Here is a 17327-nt window from a genome sequence, read left to right on the forward strand (position 1 = left end):
CCAGTTTTTTGCCTGCAGAGCAATCTTTCCCCCTAAAGGAGCAGTCAGTTGAGAAGTGCTTGTAAGTTTCAAAGTTAAGTCATTGAGACAGTTTACCATAGGGGGGAGTCTTACTACTCCCTGATTTGGAAGTGGGAGCCCCCCACTGCTTAGTCCTGTGCGTACCCTGGGACTAAAGCCTGGATGTCCTGCTGGTTCTGGGTTTAGACTAAAGGCCTGGAAGAGGCAGGAAAGGACCAATTCTTAGAGGGCCAATGCCTACTAAATATTGGAGGCTGTACTTGTAGGAAATATTTAAGTTTGCATAGATTTAGCTTTTCCTCCATCTTAAGAACAACTTCTGCTTTGTTGCCAAACAGGTGGTCTTGACTTAAGGGAGCATCCAGCAATGTAGCTTTAACATGATCTGGCAAAGATTGCTCCTTAAGCCAAGCATACCTTCTAAGTACAGACCCACTGACAGCAGCCCTGCAAGATGCCTCTAGTGAATCAAAACCACATTGCAAAGTAGGTTTTCCAACCTGTTCAGCAGAATGCATTAAATCCTGTAAATCCTTATTTTCAGCACAGTCAAGAATCAACATCATTTTCTGTTTAAGCAATCCAATAATATGCTGCTGATACTTCAACATATGAAACTGGCAATTTCAGGCCCTAATGGCCAAGGTTGCAGAAGTGTATACCTTCTTATCCCCTCTATCTAGCACCCTGGAGTCTCTATCACAGGGGGTAGGATTTTTGGCAGTAGTAGCCTTAATGCTTTTGGGTCCCTGTGAAATGGTCTCAGGATACGCAGTAGGATTTTTAAAAAGGAACTTGTGAGAGTCAGGAACCCTGAAATATCTATCAGGTTTTCTGGGGGCAGGAGGTAAAGAGTCAAGGGCCAAGCTAGATTCCGAAAAGGCATCTTCAACAATGTCTAGTACAGGAGGGATAGCTAAAGGCCTGTGCAGGGGCAGGAGTAAGAAATCCCTAAGCCTCTTTTTAAAATCAGAGTAATCCTCACTTTTCCAACGGAAATGCTCCCTAAGAGTATGCAAGGTTTCACCAAAAGAGAAATCCTCTTGGGGGGGGGGGGGGATTGGAGCAGAGGGAATAGAGTCCTCTGCAACAGAATCCTCATAGGTAGATAAGGGTAAATTCTGGTCATCAGAGGAAACAGAAATTTCAGAATCCTGGTCAGAAGTATCATAAGCAAATTCAGTCCTAGGTCTCTTAGAGGGGGAAGGATGGCTTCCCCTGATTAAAGTAGCAAGATCTTCAGCCATTCTTATCATTTTTTTAGGCATAGAGGCTTGACCATGCGGTCTGGGCGTTGGTTTTTTTTAGGCATGGTTTGAGTTTTAGACCTTGAAGAAGAAGAAGATGGCATCTGTTTAATATGCAAGTCAGTAGGCCTGAATACACCCTCAGAAGCCGGTGCCTGCACAGGGGCTCCGGACCCATCCAAGGTAGTGACATCTGCAGGTTCCACCGCTGAAGCATCTCGGACTCCGAATGGGTCCCAGTAGAGGCCTGCGAATCTGAAGTAGCGGGTTTCAGGGGCTGCGAAAGCACCTCACTGAGTACTGGCGAACTGGCGACTGGCTTAGGAGAAGCATCGTTGGCAGCTTTGGACCTAGGCGGCCTGTCTCTGTCTTTATCTTTGCGCTTTTTCAGAATGTCGGTAGTCGGATGGCTTACCGAAGACATATCTGGATAATTGAACTGAGTACGAAAATATTTAGAAGCATAAATATACAGATGACGAATAGTTCATTGCTTAAATAAGGCACAAAACAGACAGCGAAGTACGTCATGGTCAGGGCCAAGGCAAGGAATACAGTACGAATGGAAATCTTTATGAGGTATTTGCTTTCCACAAGAAATACAATTACTTTTACTGACATTGGTTTAGAGCAAGAAAATGTTTCCCCAACGGGGTACTTAGCTTTAGTTGAAGACTTCAGTTCTGAAACTCGAAAACGAAAATTTCAGGAGTCGGCTGACCGGCGCTTGCGAACTGCTACTGCTTCGGGCACTGCACGGCAAGAAAGACTAATGCAATGGCATCAGCTGCATGCTTTACACACCGGACAACCTGACGTCAACGGAAGATGAGACAGCAACCGACGCAGGACCCAAGACTTTGATAATCAGGCCGACTGAGGGCTACTGCAAGCAGATAACCCAAATGTGATGACTGCAACAGTGAAACATGAAGAACATACAAGACTATAGCTGCAGCCATTGAACCTACAGCCTGTAAGACATGATGGGCGGCTACCTTCTTGTTCTGGGGCAATCTGTTCGTTTGGCACCTGACTGTCAACACTCTGCAATGTGGAAGTTTTGCAATCATCTGACAGAACTGCTCCTATAAACTCCAGTGTTTGAGAAGGGTCCAAGTGAGATTTCTTGTAATTTACGGTTACACCTAGCTCTGTACAGATTTGGATAACAGAATCTCTTGCTCGGATAAGTAGATGCCTGGACGGGGCAGAAATGAGCCAGTTGTCCAAATAGGGAAACAAACAGAATCCTTATCTCAGGTGAGCCGCTGCCACTGCCATGCATTTGAACACTCTGGAGGCAGTAGTGAGACCAAAGGGCAGTGCTCTAAACTGGTAATGATGGGCTCCCAGCCGAAAGCATATGTGTCTTCTAGATCGTCTGTCCATCTTTATATGGTAGTAGGCATCCTGAAGTTCTATGGAGTACATCCAATCGTCCTGTTCCAAAAAAGGAAGTATGGACTGTACCGTGACCATTCGGAACTTGTGGCGAACTGTCGAGTTCCAGAACTGGTCTCCAGTCCCCAGTTTTCTCTGGAACTAAAAAGAACCTTGAGTAAGTTCCGAATCCACTGGTCTGGGGGGACCCCTTAGATGACTCTCTTGTCCAGCAGGTTTTGAATTTGAATAACTGCTTGACCAGCAGGTTTTGAATTTGAATAACTGCTTGATCCCTTCGACTGGGTAGAATGTCTGTGATTTTTCTGTTCGGGGTGGGGGGGATTAGATACTGTCCTCTGCACCCATATATCAGTGGTTATTTTTAGCCAGGCTCTCCAGTGCAGGGGTAGATGACCCCTGATTGCCTACAGAGGCGGGCAACTGGGCCTCCTTTCAGGAGCGCTGCAAGGGTTTCCCAAAGAAGGGCTCTTGGGACCCTTGGTTCTGCAAGCCTCCTCTGACGCGAAGGCGGCGTCTTCTGGAATTGTTTCCACCTCTGCCCCTGGAAAAACTCTCTCCACATGTGTCCTGGTAAGACGCTTGTGATTTCTTGAACCACATTTTACCATCACCTCTCTGACCCTTAGAGTAAAGGTCTCTGAGGGGCTGAAAAAAATATGTCCACAACAGAAAGGGCCTTACCATCCTTTTTACACCTGGATAACGTATGTTTGAACTTGAGACCAAATAGGGATGTGCTGTCAAACGGAGCACTGACAAACGAAGACTTAAAAGGCTCAGCAAAGTCGCACAGGTGCATCCAGGCATGCCTCCTCATAGATATGCCGGAACTTGTTGCTCTTCCCTTGGCTGCATGCATGATGAGCTTCATGGAATAGTTAGCTACAGAATGTAGGGTTGTCAGTTGGGAAGCAGCCTTTTCTAGGGCTCCCTCAAGAGTATCTGATAGCTCCTTGATCCGATCCCTTTGTAATCTAGTGAAATGGTAAAGGTAGTTCAGCAATCATAAGGCAAAAGTCACTGAAGAAAAAACTCACTTCCCATAACTATCCATCATCCTGGGATTCTTAACAGGAGGAAGAATAGTGGAACACTCCTCTGATAGTTCCTTTCTGATAACTGCTGCCACAACCATGGCATCTACTGCAACCCTTTTTGTCCAAAACTTATCAGCTGGAGTGGTGATTATCTTGTTTGGTCTCTGGGGGGGGTTGGCTTGATGGAATCTGGACTCTCCCACTCCTGCCAAGAGATCAATTCTATGAGCTCATCAGCAGGTAGAGTGACCCAGGAGGTAGACAGTCCAGATCCGAAGGCTGTCAGGTGAAGGATTACTAGACTGCCAGCCACCTTTGTTTAAAATCTCCAAGATGTCCCCAGAGGAAACATCCTAGGAAGTAACCATGGGAATCCTTCTCCCTCATTGGGGTCAGTGTCTTCTAAGGCTGACTCCACGGTGGAGTCCAAATGCTTCCTCTTGCAAGACCCCTTTCAAATGGCCTCCTTATCGGGTATCCCCGATTGGTATCTTGGAGCCTAAGGTCCCGCTGTCCCTGTGGAATGCCCTGGTCAAAATGTGCACAGGGAAGAGTAGATGGGGCTGAGGATCCGAGGGGGGAGGTGACTTCCTAGTTGTAGTGGCAGCTATAACCCGCTCCAGAGCCCCAAATGCCGACTGCTCCTGAGTGAAGAGGGACTCCAGCTCCGACAAACCATGCCTGCAAATTGGAGTCCTCTCCAGCTTAGAAGAAAGCTCATCCGGGGGTAAAAGCCAGCACTGAGATCACCTGTGCAGAAGCCCAGTGGTGCAAAGACTGCTCAGAAGGTCTGGGAGTCAAACGTACCACTGGCCTGCAAGGCTTGCTATGGCTCCAAGAGCTCTCTGGCTCCAAAAAAGCCAAAGAGCTCAGAGTAAATGACCAGTTCTAAGAAAAGGAAATCCTCAGATACGAGCTGGAAGACACTGGGTGTATCAGATTCAATAACTCCGAGGCTTGTTCTGAAGTTGGAGGAGGAATCAGTGGGGGAGTGGATGATAGGAAAAACCCTGGACCATTTGGTTCAGAGCAGAGGGGACCTAGTAATGCCCTGCACCCACAACAATTTCTGGGCCATACATTCCACATCTTCTTCTGTAAGGCTTCTGGTACAATGGGAACAGGATGCCGAAGGAGACTTCAACCTGCTCAGGAAAGGAGATGCTACCCTCAGAGACACAAGGTCTACAGATGGGGAGTACAGAGCCTTTGGAAAGGATACAATGGGTTTATAAAGGGACTGGAGGTCAGATCCGACTGCAACAGCTACAACCTATTGTTACCTGACAGACTCAGAGCCGAAGAAGCCGGATCCGATAAAGAGATGCTCGGCTCAGAAGGCTCTGACTGAGCTACTGAATCAGGTTTGGAAGTTTTAGGTCTCAGCTCCTCAGAAGGTCTCTTCTTCCCTCTTTCTGAACTTCTGTAGGAAGAAGCAGGGTCCGAATGTGTTGATTTAGACTTAGCCACAGATTTGGGGTTACTACCAGAAATAGCCTCACCAAAGGACAATGGTAACATTCCTCTCAAAGTAGTAAGCTTATTTTTTTTCAGCCAGGGCCCTGTGGTTAAAACAGTGGCAAATAACATCCTGCAGATGGAGGGGACTCAGGCAGTAGATGCACAAGGACTGCGAGTTACTGAACCGAATTTTGTAACCACACTTTGAACAATTTTCAAAGCTTGCTGGCTTATCTTGTTTCTCAGCCATTTATTAAAATAAAAGTTGGCAGAGATCACAGACACATACACACAATGATAAAAAAGAGACTTTTTTTTTTTTTTTTGAGAAGGAAGGGAAAGGAAGGAGGCTAATGACGACTATCAAAATTACCACAAAGGGTATATGGGAAAGAAAGGAAAGTACTCTAATAAAACATGGTTACTGCTGAGAAGAGTTCAAAGTAAATGGGAGGGTGGGGAAAACAAAATAAAAAAGGATTGTGAGAAAAATTGTAAATATCACCTGACTGTCCAACAGCAGAAGGTTTACACCACGTCTTCATGAAGCAGCAAACAAAATCTGAGGTAACAGGGAGAGGTGCGTTATGGGTAAGGGGAGGTGTCCAAGAGCTTTTTGGTTGCCACAAGGTTAGTAATGGCAGAGTCGGATCTGATGGATCGGACTTGAACCCACATGAGAGGACGAAGTGAAAAACTGACAATATCGGATGCAATATTCTTTTGGCAGTTATAGCTCTATAACTTCCCTAACCTAGAAAGGCTCTAGCATTTTATAAACAAAAAAACTCCAGCATTTAGGTACTAGCTCTTTTTCGTTCAGACTGAAAGAATAGTTGTACAAAATCTTACCATAACCATAGATGTCCTTCTCTTCCATGTTGTAGTATTCCAACTGTTGGGTTTTCCTCTCTTGCTACCCGAACGTCCGGCCAGTATACAAATGCTTCTAGTCACTGTTTGGTATGTAGGACATCTAATGTTGGCCAAGGGAACATGGGCCATAAAAGTGACATCTGCACATACCTTTCTTCAGAACTGAATGCCCCAGTTAGTCCCAGTCTCAGGAAGCTGTACAGGCTCTATTCCATCCAGTAAAGTGCAGTTCAGATGGAGAGAAGGTGGGAGGGAATGAATACTGCAACATAAAAGAGAAGGACATCTATGGTTATGGTAAGATTTTACACAACTATTCTATGTCCTTCTATTCTCATGTTGCAGTATTCCAACTGCTGGGTGAGTGCCATAGCTCAAAGGGAAGAGGAGGGAGGAGGTATGGAGCTACTCTCCACAAAGCCATGCAGTACTGCTCTTGCAAACACCACTCTGGATCTGGAGACATGATCCAACTTGTAGTGTTTAGTGAAGGGGTGTACCGTTGACCAGGTAGCTGCCTCAAGAATGGAAGCAGTGTCCAATCGATTGAAGAAGGCCCCAGATGAAGCCATGGCTCTGGTGGAGTGGGCCTTAATTTTGGATTTGAGACTGTTCCCATGGAATGTGTAGCAAAAGGATATAGCGTTGGAGATCCAAACACATTATCACCACCTTTCCCAAGGCTCTAGGGTGGAAGGAGACAAAGAGCTGGTCTGATTTCCCAAAGGCCCTAGTCTTGTCAAAGTAAAATCTTAACTGTCTGTAAACATCAAGGGAATGCAAGACTCTCTCACTGTTATTTTGGGGATGCCTGATTCAGGGATAACTCACTGACCACCTTGGGCATAAAGAAGGGGTTGGTCCATGAGGTCATCCTATCCTTTTGGAAGACTAGGAAGGGAGGAGTTGCCATGACGGCATGGAGTTCTGAGACTCTCGTGGCTGATGTGAGGGACACAAGGAGTACAGTTTTCCAGGTACAATGTTTCAGAGAAGCCTTGGAGGTTGGTTCAAATGGGGCAACAGAGAGTTTCTCCAGAACGTAGTTCAGATCCCAAGGAGGAGGGATCTGCCTCCTAGGTGGACTGAGTTGTAGTACTCCCTTAAGGAATAACTTAGAAGAGAGACGGTAGGCTAGAGAAGGATCATGAGGCAGACAGGCTGAAATAACAGCAAGGTGTGCCTTAACAGAAGAATATGCCAACCCTGCATGGAGTAATTCACACAGATAGGACAGCACTAGGGTGGGGCCCTCTGTTTTTTAATGGGTCTACCTGTCTTTGCTGACACCACATGGAGAACATCTTCCATTCAGACAGATAAGATCTCCTAGTATTAGATTTCCTGGCCACCTGCAGGACTGCAAGCACGTCCTCAGTATAAAGGTGCCTCGAAGGGATCAGATTTCCATCACCCACATGGTTAGATTCAGAGATTCCAAGTGGGGCTGCATCAGGGATCCCTTGTCCTGTGTAAGAAGGTCCACTTTGTGAGGTAACTTGTGGTGATTGCCCATGGCTAATTGCAGAAGGAGGGGGATCAATGCTGTCTTAGCCAAGAGTCTCACCAGCAAGATTTTTGGTCTGACTTGATGGACCTTCAATTAGTGGAAAAGGGGGGGAATGCATACAGAAACATCCCCTTCCATGAGATGGAGAAGGCATCCGTTGCCCTTGCTTAGGGACTTGGTAGCCTGGTGCAAAATAGTGGTAGTTGTCTGTTAGGATGGGAGGCAAACAGATCTGTTTGAGGCGTACCCCATCTGTGGACAATGTCCAGAAACACATCCCTGTGAAGCATCCATTCATGGGAATGTGGCATGGACCTGCTCAAACTGTCTGCCTGAATGTTTTGAGCTGAAGGAATATAGATTGCCCACAGGGAGATTCCATGTTGGACTGCCAGATCCCATGCCTGGAGAGCAAGTCTGCAAAGCAAATAGGATTTGGTTCCTCCCTCTGTTCACATACCAAAGAACTGTAGTACTGACTGTGAACAACTTCAGGGGCCCTTGTTTTATGGCATGAAGAAATTCTATCAAGACAAACATGACTGCTCTCATTTCTCTGATGTTGATGCGTTCTTGCCTGAAGGTGTGGGACCAGGTACCCTGTACTTTCAGGCTGCCCAGAGTAGCCCCCCACAGCCCTTGGTCTGATGCATCTGTGTACATCTCCTGGACAGGGGCAAGGGGCTGCAGTGGAGGTCCTGGGTAGAGCATCACCTGGTTCAACCACCACAGAATTTCCTTCCTCAGACATGGGAGGAAGGGAATAATGAAGTCCAAGGGGTGTGAGTGTTGGGTCCCATAGGGACTTTAGGTACCACCACAATTTTCTCATGTGCAGCCTTGCCAGAGGAAGCATGGGAATAGTGGAGGCCATGTAACTCAGCAACCTCTGGTATAGTCTGGCTGTCAAAGCAGTGGCTTTGAGGACGGTCACCAGGTACTGGGTCAGAGTTCTCACTTTTTGGGGCAGGAGGAATGCCCTCATAACATCTGTCCTTATTCTGCAGTCCAGGAAAACTAGGTCCCTAGGAAGGATTCAGGTTGGACTTGGAAAGTTTAGGTTGAATCCCAGAGCCTTCAGTAGGGAGATGACTTGGAGGAATTGGCTGTGCAGAGATTTTGGACATTCTGCCTGAATCATGTCATCGTCCAGTTATGGGAAAATCTGGATCCCTTGAACTCTGCAGAAGGCCACTACAGGGGGCAAGGCATTTGAAGACCCTTGGAGCAGTAGATAGTTCAAAGGGCAAGGCCAAGAACTGAAAGTGTGAGGTACCAACAGCAAACTACAGGAATTTCCTGTAGCTGGACCTGATAGGTAAGTGGAGGTAGGTGTCCTTTATGTCCAAGGTGCCTAGAAATCTCTGAGTTATCAGCAAAGAGAAAAGGGTTTGAACAGTCAGCATATGAAAATTGGGAACCTTTATAAACAGGTTTAGGTGGGACAAGTCCAGGATAAGCCTCCAGGGTCCGTCCTTCCTGGGCACCAGAAAGAGTCTTTACTAAAAACCCCCTCCCCTTGCTCCCCTGGAGGAACCGGTTGTATGGTTCCTTGAGAAAGGAGGTTGTCTAGGACAGCCTGGAAAAGATGGAGTTGAACTTTGGGTGGTTGGGGAATCCCTCTGGGAGAAGGAGAAAAGATCTAGGACATTAAGTAGCCCTTTTCTAAAATGGTAGTCCACACCTATTTCAGGTGATGAATTGCCAAAGGGACAGACAGAGAGAGAGCCTTAGGGGGCAGGGGAAGGGAGTTTGGGGGAGGGGTTGTGACGGCGGGTAGTCACAGGCTATTTGCCCTATCCTGAAAGGGAGTTTTCTGGGCAGGGGTTTAAGCAGGTTTAGAAAGTCTGCTGCTTCCTTGCACCTTTTTTGCCTCTAGCAGGGGAAGCTGGAGCAGAGAGTTTTCTAATGAACTATGTCTTTTCTGGGTAGCTCCTATGAAATTTGGGAATGGGGGAGACAAAGAGATGTTTAAGCCTTGCAGCTTTTTCCCTTTTTGTTGAAGGGCCTTGACTAGGTCAGCCGCTTTGGAACTGAAAAGGGCAGAGTTAATTAGTGGTGCATCCATTAATTTTGCCTTAATATCATCGCATAAGGTCTGAAACCTTAACCAAGAGTATCGTCTCAAGACTGAAGCAGAGGCAGCTGATCTTCCCGAAGCTTCTGCAGAATCATAGCTGCAATGAAAAGAGTGCCTTGGAAGCAGAATCTGGGAAGTCAGCCAAGAGTTTGGTGACCTGGGACAGAAGTGCCAAGGCATACTTGGACATGCATGTTTTGGCAATTTACTGCCTGAAGGCCAGGGCAGAGGAAGTGTAAACTTTCTTACCAAGGCGCTCAATGGCCTTACTGTCCTTGCCAGTGAAGAAGACTGAGGTAGATGGCAATAATTTGGATGGCTTACCTGCGGAGACTGATACAGTGGCAGAGTCAGCTACTGGGCATTTAATCAAAAATGTAACCCCTTCAGGGACCTTGTAAAACCTGCCAGGTCTCCTGGGAGAAGGTGATTGGGAGTCAGAGTTAAGAGAGGCAGCACTGAAGGCATCCATGAATGCTGGTAATACTGGGGGAATTGCAGAAGGGGCAGGGCTCTCCATTTGCAGGAGCTCATAGCATCTTTTTTGTATCTCAGACATCTCAAAAGAATCCCATTTAAAAAAATTCCCTCATTTTGGTAAATTTTTCCCCAAAGGTGAGATCCTCATCTGGGGAATTAGCCTCAACAGATTCATCCTCTGGGGAAGCATAACCAAGAGAAGTAGTCATCTGGGAGGAATGAGATATAGAGTCTTCAGAAGGAGAGTCTGAGGAATCCTCAGCTTCAGGTAGGATGACATCCTCAACCTGAGGCCTGGGACTAATAGGAGGAGGCCCGACGTATGGAGATCCAGGCATGGCAGGCCTAACAGCCATAAAAGCATTAAAGAGGCTCTCTGAAAAGGCCTGCCAATCTGGCTGACTTTCAGGAGATGGAGAGAGATGTTTTAACTTGGCTTTCTTTTTCAATGAAGGCCTAAGGAGGTGTAGGGCCCGAGGAAGGCCTAGTGCCTGGATAAGGCCTAGATTCAGTAGTTAAAGTAGCAGAGGGAAGGCCTGCCTGGGCACCCATTGAAACCAGTGTTCCCCCTCGACATCGCAAGGCGACATCTGCAAACCCTCCCCAGACGTGCCTTCTGCACAAAGTTCTGCAGCACCCTGAGGGTACCCGCTATACCTACATCAGCAGACTCCGAACGTTCCTCCAGGCAAATGTCAGCTACAGGAGGGATGTTAGATGGAGGAGGGGCAGCAGTAGCAACTTTGGGCCTGGAAACCTTGACCTTCTTTTTAGGTGGTTCCATGGGCTGACCCGACGATCCTTCCATTCCTAAGGCTAAGCGTTTTAGATGCTGGTTTTCTAAATATACATTTAGCATGTGTAGGTGACTACGTAGGATTTTTGGAATGAAGGCCTGACAGATCATGCAAGAAAGATGGTCGTGCGAAGGCCCGAGACAGAAATGGCAGAAATTGTGGGCATCCTTATGGGGATCTGACGACTGCACTTGCACTTTCCCTTCCTGGATGACATGTAACCCTAACAAGCATGCAGTGACAAAAGGAAACAAAACATCCCCAACGGGGTACTTATCTTTGGAGAAGAGCTGGGACGAAGACGGCAGGAACACTGATGTTCGACCAGCGGCAGAGAAGTTCAGAGGAAAGGTACATGCAGATGTCACTTTTATAGCCCATGTTCCCTGGGCCGTCAGACGTCCTACGTACCTAGCAGTGACTAGAAGCTTTTGTATACTGGCCGGATGTTCGGCTAGCAAGAGAGGAAAACCCAACAGTTGGAATATTGCAACATAAGAAGAGAAGGACATCCACTCATTTTCTGTGGCCTACAGACTAGTGCAGGTGATCTATGCTTTGCTTTGTGAGCTATGACAAACCAGTTGCTCTATGATGTCCTTTACCTTGAAAATAAAAACTCCTCAGTTAACGCTTGTACCAGTTAAGTCCAGATTCAGGGAAAAATTCATAATCCAGCACCTCACTTGCATATGGAATGAGCTCCCCCTTAGATATTAGATTGTGTCAGCACTCAACATTCAATCAGATGAATGATGGGATCCTACAAATTTATCCCAAGAATCTATAGCCATACTGAACCATATTATCACTACTCAGTACTACCTTTTCCATATTTTCCTTTACAATAATCTAAGCTAAAATATTCTGTGTATATCGTTTGAATTACTTGTACCTGCTACCATCTTCTTCTGAGCTATCAGCTCACCTTCAAGTGTTCTTTTATGGCATTGTTAGCAAAGCCTACAATGGTTAACATACAACTGGTTTAATATAAACCTATGAACCCCATTATCTCAATAACAAAATAAAGCAGGAAAGGGTTAGACACATTTACAGGACATAATAAGCATTCAGACTGTGGGAATGGTTAGGTAGCTTGTGGATCTAATACCTGATGGAACTTTGGCTTCTGTTTTAATAACCAAAACACTTGGATCAATGCACTCTGGCAAACATATCAGTCTTGCTCTGAATCAACTGCCACTACAGAACATATAGTTAAAGCAATGAGCTGATAAATAGGTTAATACAGTAGTTTAGGGTTTGATTCCTTCAATATCCATTTGCATACCAGAAAGTGTTCCTGGGATGGACTCAAAAAATAGGCAGCTGCTCTAGTAGGGTAACTCCATGAACAAATTAAAGACAAAAGTAAACCAAAGCTGTGACCCTTCCTCTTAAAGCCACTGGGCCTTTCTGATCACCATTAGTCAGCTTCTATGCAGTATGTCTGGGAGCTTATGGCTTACACCTACCAGGCAAGGCTCCAGCTTTCCCCTCAGCTTGCTGAGAGACTTGACTTGTTTCTCTTCTCTTGATTGGTGTACTTCCAGGAGCATTCCGCCTCATCTCTTCTCTCATACTATGGTATACGGCCACTGTGTAGGCTACAAAAATGAAAAACAGATGTCATATTTCTCATATTCACCTACAATAGTTTTATGTAAAGCTACAAACATCACTCAGTACCACCTTTGCAAAAACCATAGCGGACTACGGTAAAATGTTTAGCTGTAACTCCACATTCTTAAAATCTCAGGAGATCTCAACTTTGGGATATTGGATGGCACTCTCAGCCGCCTTGCAGTAAGACGCTGTCCGGTTCGATTCTCAGCTAGTGCGTCTTCTGCGTGGAGACATGCGTGAATGGGCGTACCTTCGTTGAAGGTTATGCGTCAGGGCTGGTAACTCGTAACGTAAAACTCAACTACCAATCATTAGTGGACCGGAGTTCCGCTGTGGCGACCCCTAACCGGGAAAAGCCGAAAAGACACAACAACTCTCCTTCAAATCTTCTACAGTTCGTTTCCAATAGGAGATAAAGGTTACTTCATTCCACTTACAACTTTCCTATAATGTCAGTCAACTTATGGTCCAAACCAAACCTGAGCATCTTACAAACTTTAAATTCACTATAAAGAAAACAGAACAACAAAACAATTTCCTGGTCTTTAAAAAATGACAATAGCTTTACAAATAAATTCTATGAAACTCTCAATTTTTAAGGGACCTTGTGGGGTGTAGGATTGTCCATAAAGGTTAAGGCATAGCCCCTGTCTCCTAAGTTCTTCCCTGGTAGATCTAGAACTTGTTGGGCAAAGAGTGATAAATCAAGTTGAGTGATCTAAGGAGCAGACCTAGACAGCAATTGCACGCTCCAAATCTTCCAACATCACCTTAAGGTAGGAAATGAAGGAAGGTAGATCTGCTACCTGAAATAAAGAAACTCCAGATCTTTGAGGGTAAGTATTTTATCTTTGCATTAACCAGGTTTAGTTAGCAGGTCCATGCTTTTAATAAGGGTTGCAGAGTAGAGTACTTGGAGAAATGGGGTAACGAGGCATTAAGGATGGCTCTGCCAAACCCAAACTTGGCTCTAAATTGCTCATTTAAACTAACATCATTGGCGTGAAAAAGTGCAGCTTGCATCAAAAGCAGAAACATACATTTTATATTCATTTGTTGACAAGAGAAGTGAAACTGGGTGCAGAAGCCATTTTCAGTGGCGACCCAGACAGAAAAGCTCCACTGGTACAATATAAGAACAAATGTAAACTAACACAGTTAAAATCCAAAATGAAAGAGGTAAATACGCCACAACTATCGAAGCAAACCAGGTAGACAAACGTAAAAGATTAAACCCTTTATTCAACAGAAGTAAGCGCTTTCACGTCACATAGAACGCTTCATCAGACTTTAACAGAACAAAGAAAGCTCATTCCATTTAAATATATAAAAAGCACCAATAACACACCTTCCCCATGTCACATGTGTTCCACATAAAATCACATCATTCACTTTTAAAGGCACAAGAAGGAAAAAAAAAAAAAAAAAAAAAAATATATATATATATATATATATATACACACACATTAAGTATGTACAAAAAATTATATATATACATGTATACTAAAAATATACATAAGCATAAAAACACATATAAAAACACATATAAAAACATACTAAGCATACAAATATAGCTTAATGTTTGAATGGTCTATCTAATAAAAAAGGTTTCAATGATAACTTATCATTGAGACCATGACCTTTATCTGCAGCTAGCTTAATTATCCACCTAGCCTCTGTTCTCTCTGTTTTATTTCCAATATTGCCTAACCTCTCTGTCTCTAACAACTGTCCTATAACCATGAATCTAAATACATGTGTAATGTCATTCTGCAGAGTGTGCTTAGCCAGGGCATTTCCCTCATTCTCCCTGTGGATAGCATAAAGATGCTCCCTAACTCTTTCCCTCAATGTCCTATTAGTCTTACCTACATAAAAACATTGACACTTTTTACAAGTAGCCAAATAAATCACATTCCTCGATTTACAGTCTGCATACTCATTAAATTCATATCTGACCCCAGTGTCAGGATGTATAAAAACATTGGAATTCAATATATATCCACATTGATTGCAAGTGCGACAGGCATAAGTGCCCTTCCTCTGTGAAGTAACCTTATTCATAGGTACCTTATCATAACAAAGCATCCGTTTGAGGGACTTAGTATTTTTGTAACTAAAGGCTGGTCTCTCACGAACTAAATCCTTAATACTATCATCCAACTGCAGGATGTTCCAATGTCTCTTAATAATATCGACAATGGATGTGTTTTTATTAGTAAAAGGAATAACTACCCTTCTTCTATCTCCTTTCTTCTCAATAGGTCACTTATAGGTATTTCCATTCTGCTTAATATATGGTAGTCCTATCTGCTCACATTCTATATCATCCTTTTGGAGAAAGTCATTACTACGATAACCTCTATCCACAAAATCACGTTCTATAGTTACAACTGCTTGTGAAAAAACTTGATCGTCACTAGTTATATGTGAACAATGTTTTATCTGATTCCTGACAATATTCTTGTGTACATGTGGCGGGTGCATGCTACTTCTATGCAGGATAGCATTTCTCCTACATGGTTTCTTAAACACTTTTGTCTCAAAAACACCATTACATTTACTCAATGTGACATCTAGGAAGTCTATTTTATCCTGTGAAACTGTACTAGTTAGAGTAAGAAAAGTGGTAGTTCCATTTATATAGGTAACAAAATCTTCTAAACTTTCTAGATCACCTCCCCAAAACAAGAAAACGTCATCAACAAAACGTTTATAGCATTTAATATACTTAGAGAAAATCAGATGTTCCAACACATAGGCACTCTCCCAATAAGCTAACACTAGATTAGCATAAGAGTTGGCACACGAGGTGCCCATGGCTACACCTCTAATCTGAAGGTAGTAATCACCATCAAAGGTAAACACATTATAGTTAAGAACCATTTCTAATAGCATCGTAATCCTTATAACCTGACTATTGTTTAACCCTTTACTAATTAAATATAACTTCATATGCAAGCACTAGACAACAAGTTCCTGTTAGCGAAGAAAAAGAAGCTAGAGAGAGACTGGATTTCTCGAGGGGGAACGTTTTCTCCTGGCCATGGTCAAATTCCATCTGATTTTCTCTAAGTATATTAAATGCTATAAACGTTTTGTTGATGACGTTTTCTTGTTTTGGGGAGGTGATCTAGAAAGTTTAGAAGATTTTGTTACCTATATAAATGGAACTACCACTTTTCTTACTCTAACTAGTACAGTTTCACAGGATAAAATAGACTTCCTAGATGTCACATTGAGTAAATGTAATGGTGTTTTTGAGACAAAAGTGTTTAAGAAACCATGTAGGAGAAATGCTATCCTGCATAGAAGTAGCATGCACCCGCCACATGTACACAAGAATATTGTCAGGAATCAGATAAAACGTTGTTCACATATAACTAGTGACGATCAAGTTTTTTCACAAGCAGTTGTAGCTATAGAACGTGATTTTGTGGATAGAGGTTATCGTAGTAATGACTTTCTCCAAAAGGATGATATAGAACGTGAGCAGATAGGACTACCATATATTAAGCAGAATGGAAATACCTATAAGCGACCTATTGAGAAGAAAGGAGATAGAAGAAGGGTAGTTATTCCTTTTACTAATAAAAACACATCCATTGTCGATATTATTAAGAGACATTGGAACATCCTGCAGTTGGATGATAGTATTAAGGATTTAGTTGGTGAGAGACCGGCCTTTAGTTACAAAAATACTAAGTCCCTCAAACGGATGCTTTGTTATGATAAGGTACCTATGAATAAGGTTACTTCACAGAGGAAGGGCACTTATGCCTGTCGCACTTGCAATCAATGTGGATATATATTGAATTCCAATGTTTTTATACATCCTGACACTGGGGTCAGATATGAATTTAATGAGTATGCAGACTGTAAATCGAGGAATGTGATTTATTTGGCTACTTGTAAAAAGTGTCAATGTTTTTATGTAGGTAAGACTAATAGGACATTGAGGGAAAGAGTTAGGGAGCATCTTTATGCTATCCACAGGGAGAATGAGGGAAATGCCCTGGCTAAGCACACTCTGCAGAATGACATTACACATGTATTTAGATTCATGGTTATAGGACAGTTGTTAGAGACAGAGAGGTTAGGCAATATTGGAAATAAAACAGAGAGAACGGAGGCTAGGTGGATAATTAAGCTAGCTGCAGATAAAGGTCATGGTCTCAATGATAAGTTATCATTGAAACCTTTTTTATTAGATAGACTATTCAAACATTAAGCTATATTTGTATGCTTAGTATGTTTTTATATGTGTTTTTATGCTTATGTATATTTTTAGTATACATGTATATATATAATTTTTTATACTTTTTGTACATACTTAATGTGTATATATATATATATATATATATATATATATTTTTTTTTTTTTTTTCTTGTGCCTTTTAAAGTGATTGATGTGATTTTATGTGGAACACATGTGACATGGGGGAGGTGTGTTATTGGTGCTTTTTATATATTTAAATGGAATGAGCTTTCTTTGTTCTGTTAAAGTCTGATGAAGCGTTCTATGTAACGCTTACTTCTGTTGAATAAAGGGTTTAATCTTTTACGTTTGTCTACCTGGTTTGCTTCGATAGTTGTGGCGTATTTACCTCTTTCATTTTGGATTGTTTCTTGCTCTTTGAGGTGATACCTTACCCTGTACCTGATCTTGTTTTTTGTAACACAGTTAAAACATCAATACAATTTTTGATAGTGAAGTATTAGAAAGTAATACACAGTAGCATATTCAATCTGCTCACATTACATAAAAGCATACCAAACAAA

The 17327-nt window shown here is 43.3% G+C and overlaps 1 protein-coding gene across 1 annotated transcript in view; it reads right to left on the bottom strand.

Annotated features, from left to right (window-relative positions):
* Positions 1 to 17327, bottom strand: part of POLE (DNA polymerase epsilon, catalytic subunit) — a 1031469-nt gene that overhangs the window by 72079 nt on the left and 942063 nt on the right. The window contains exon 42 of the mRNA XM_044069769.1: positions 12395 to 12526. Coding sequence (XP_043925704.1) covers positions 12395 to 12526 — 132 coding nt within the window. The remainder of the gene's footprint in view (positions 1 to 12394; positions 12527 to 17327) is intronic.

Source organism: Protopterus annectens, chromosome 4.part0 (assembly GCF_019279795.1).
Source record: "Protopterus annectens isolate FY-2018-M chromosome 4.part0, PAN1.0, whole genome shotgun sequence".
Classification (NCBI taxonomy): Eukaryota; Metazoa; Chordata; order Ceratodontiformes; family Protopteridae; genus Protopterus; species Protopterus annectens.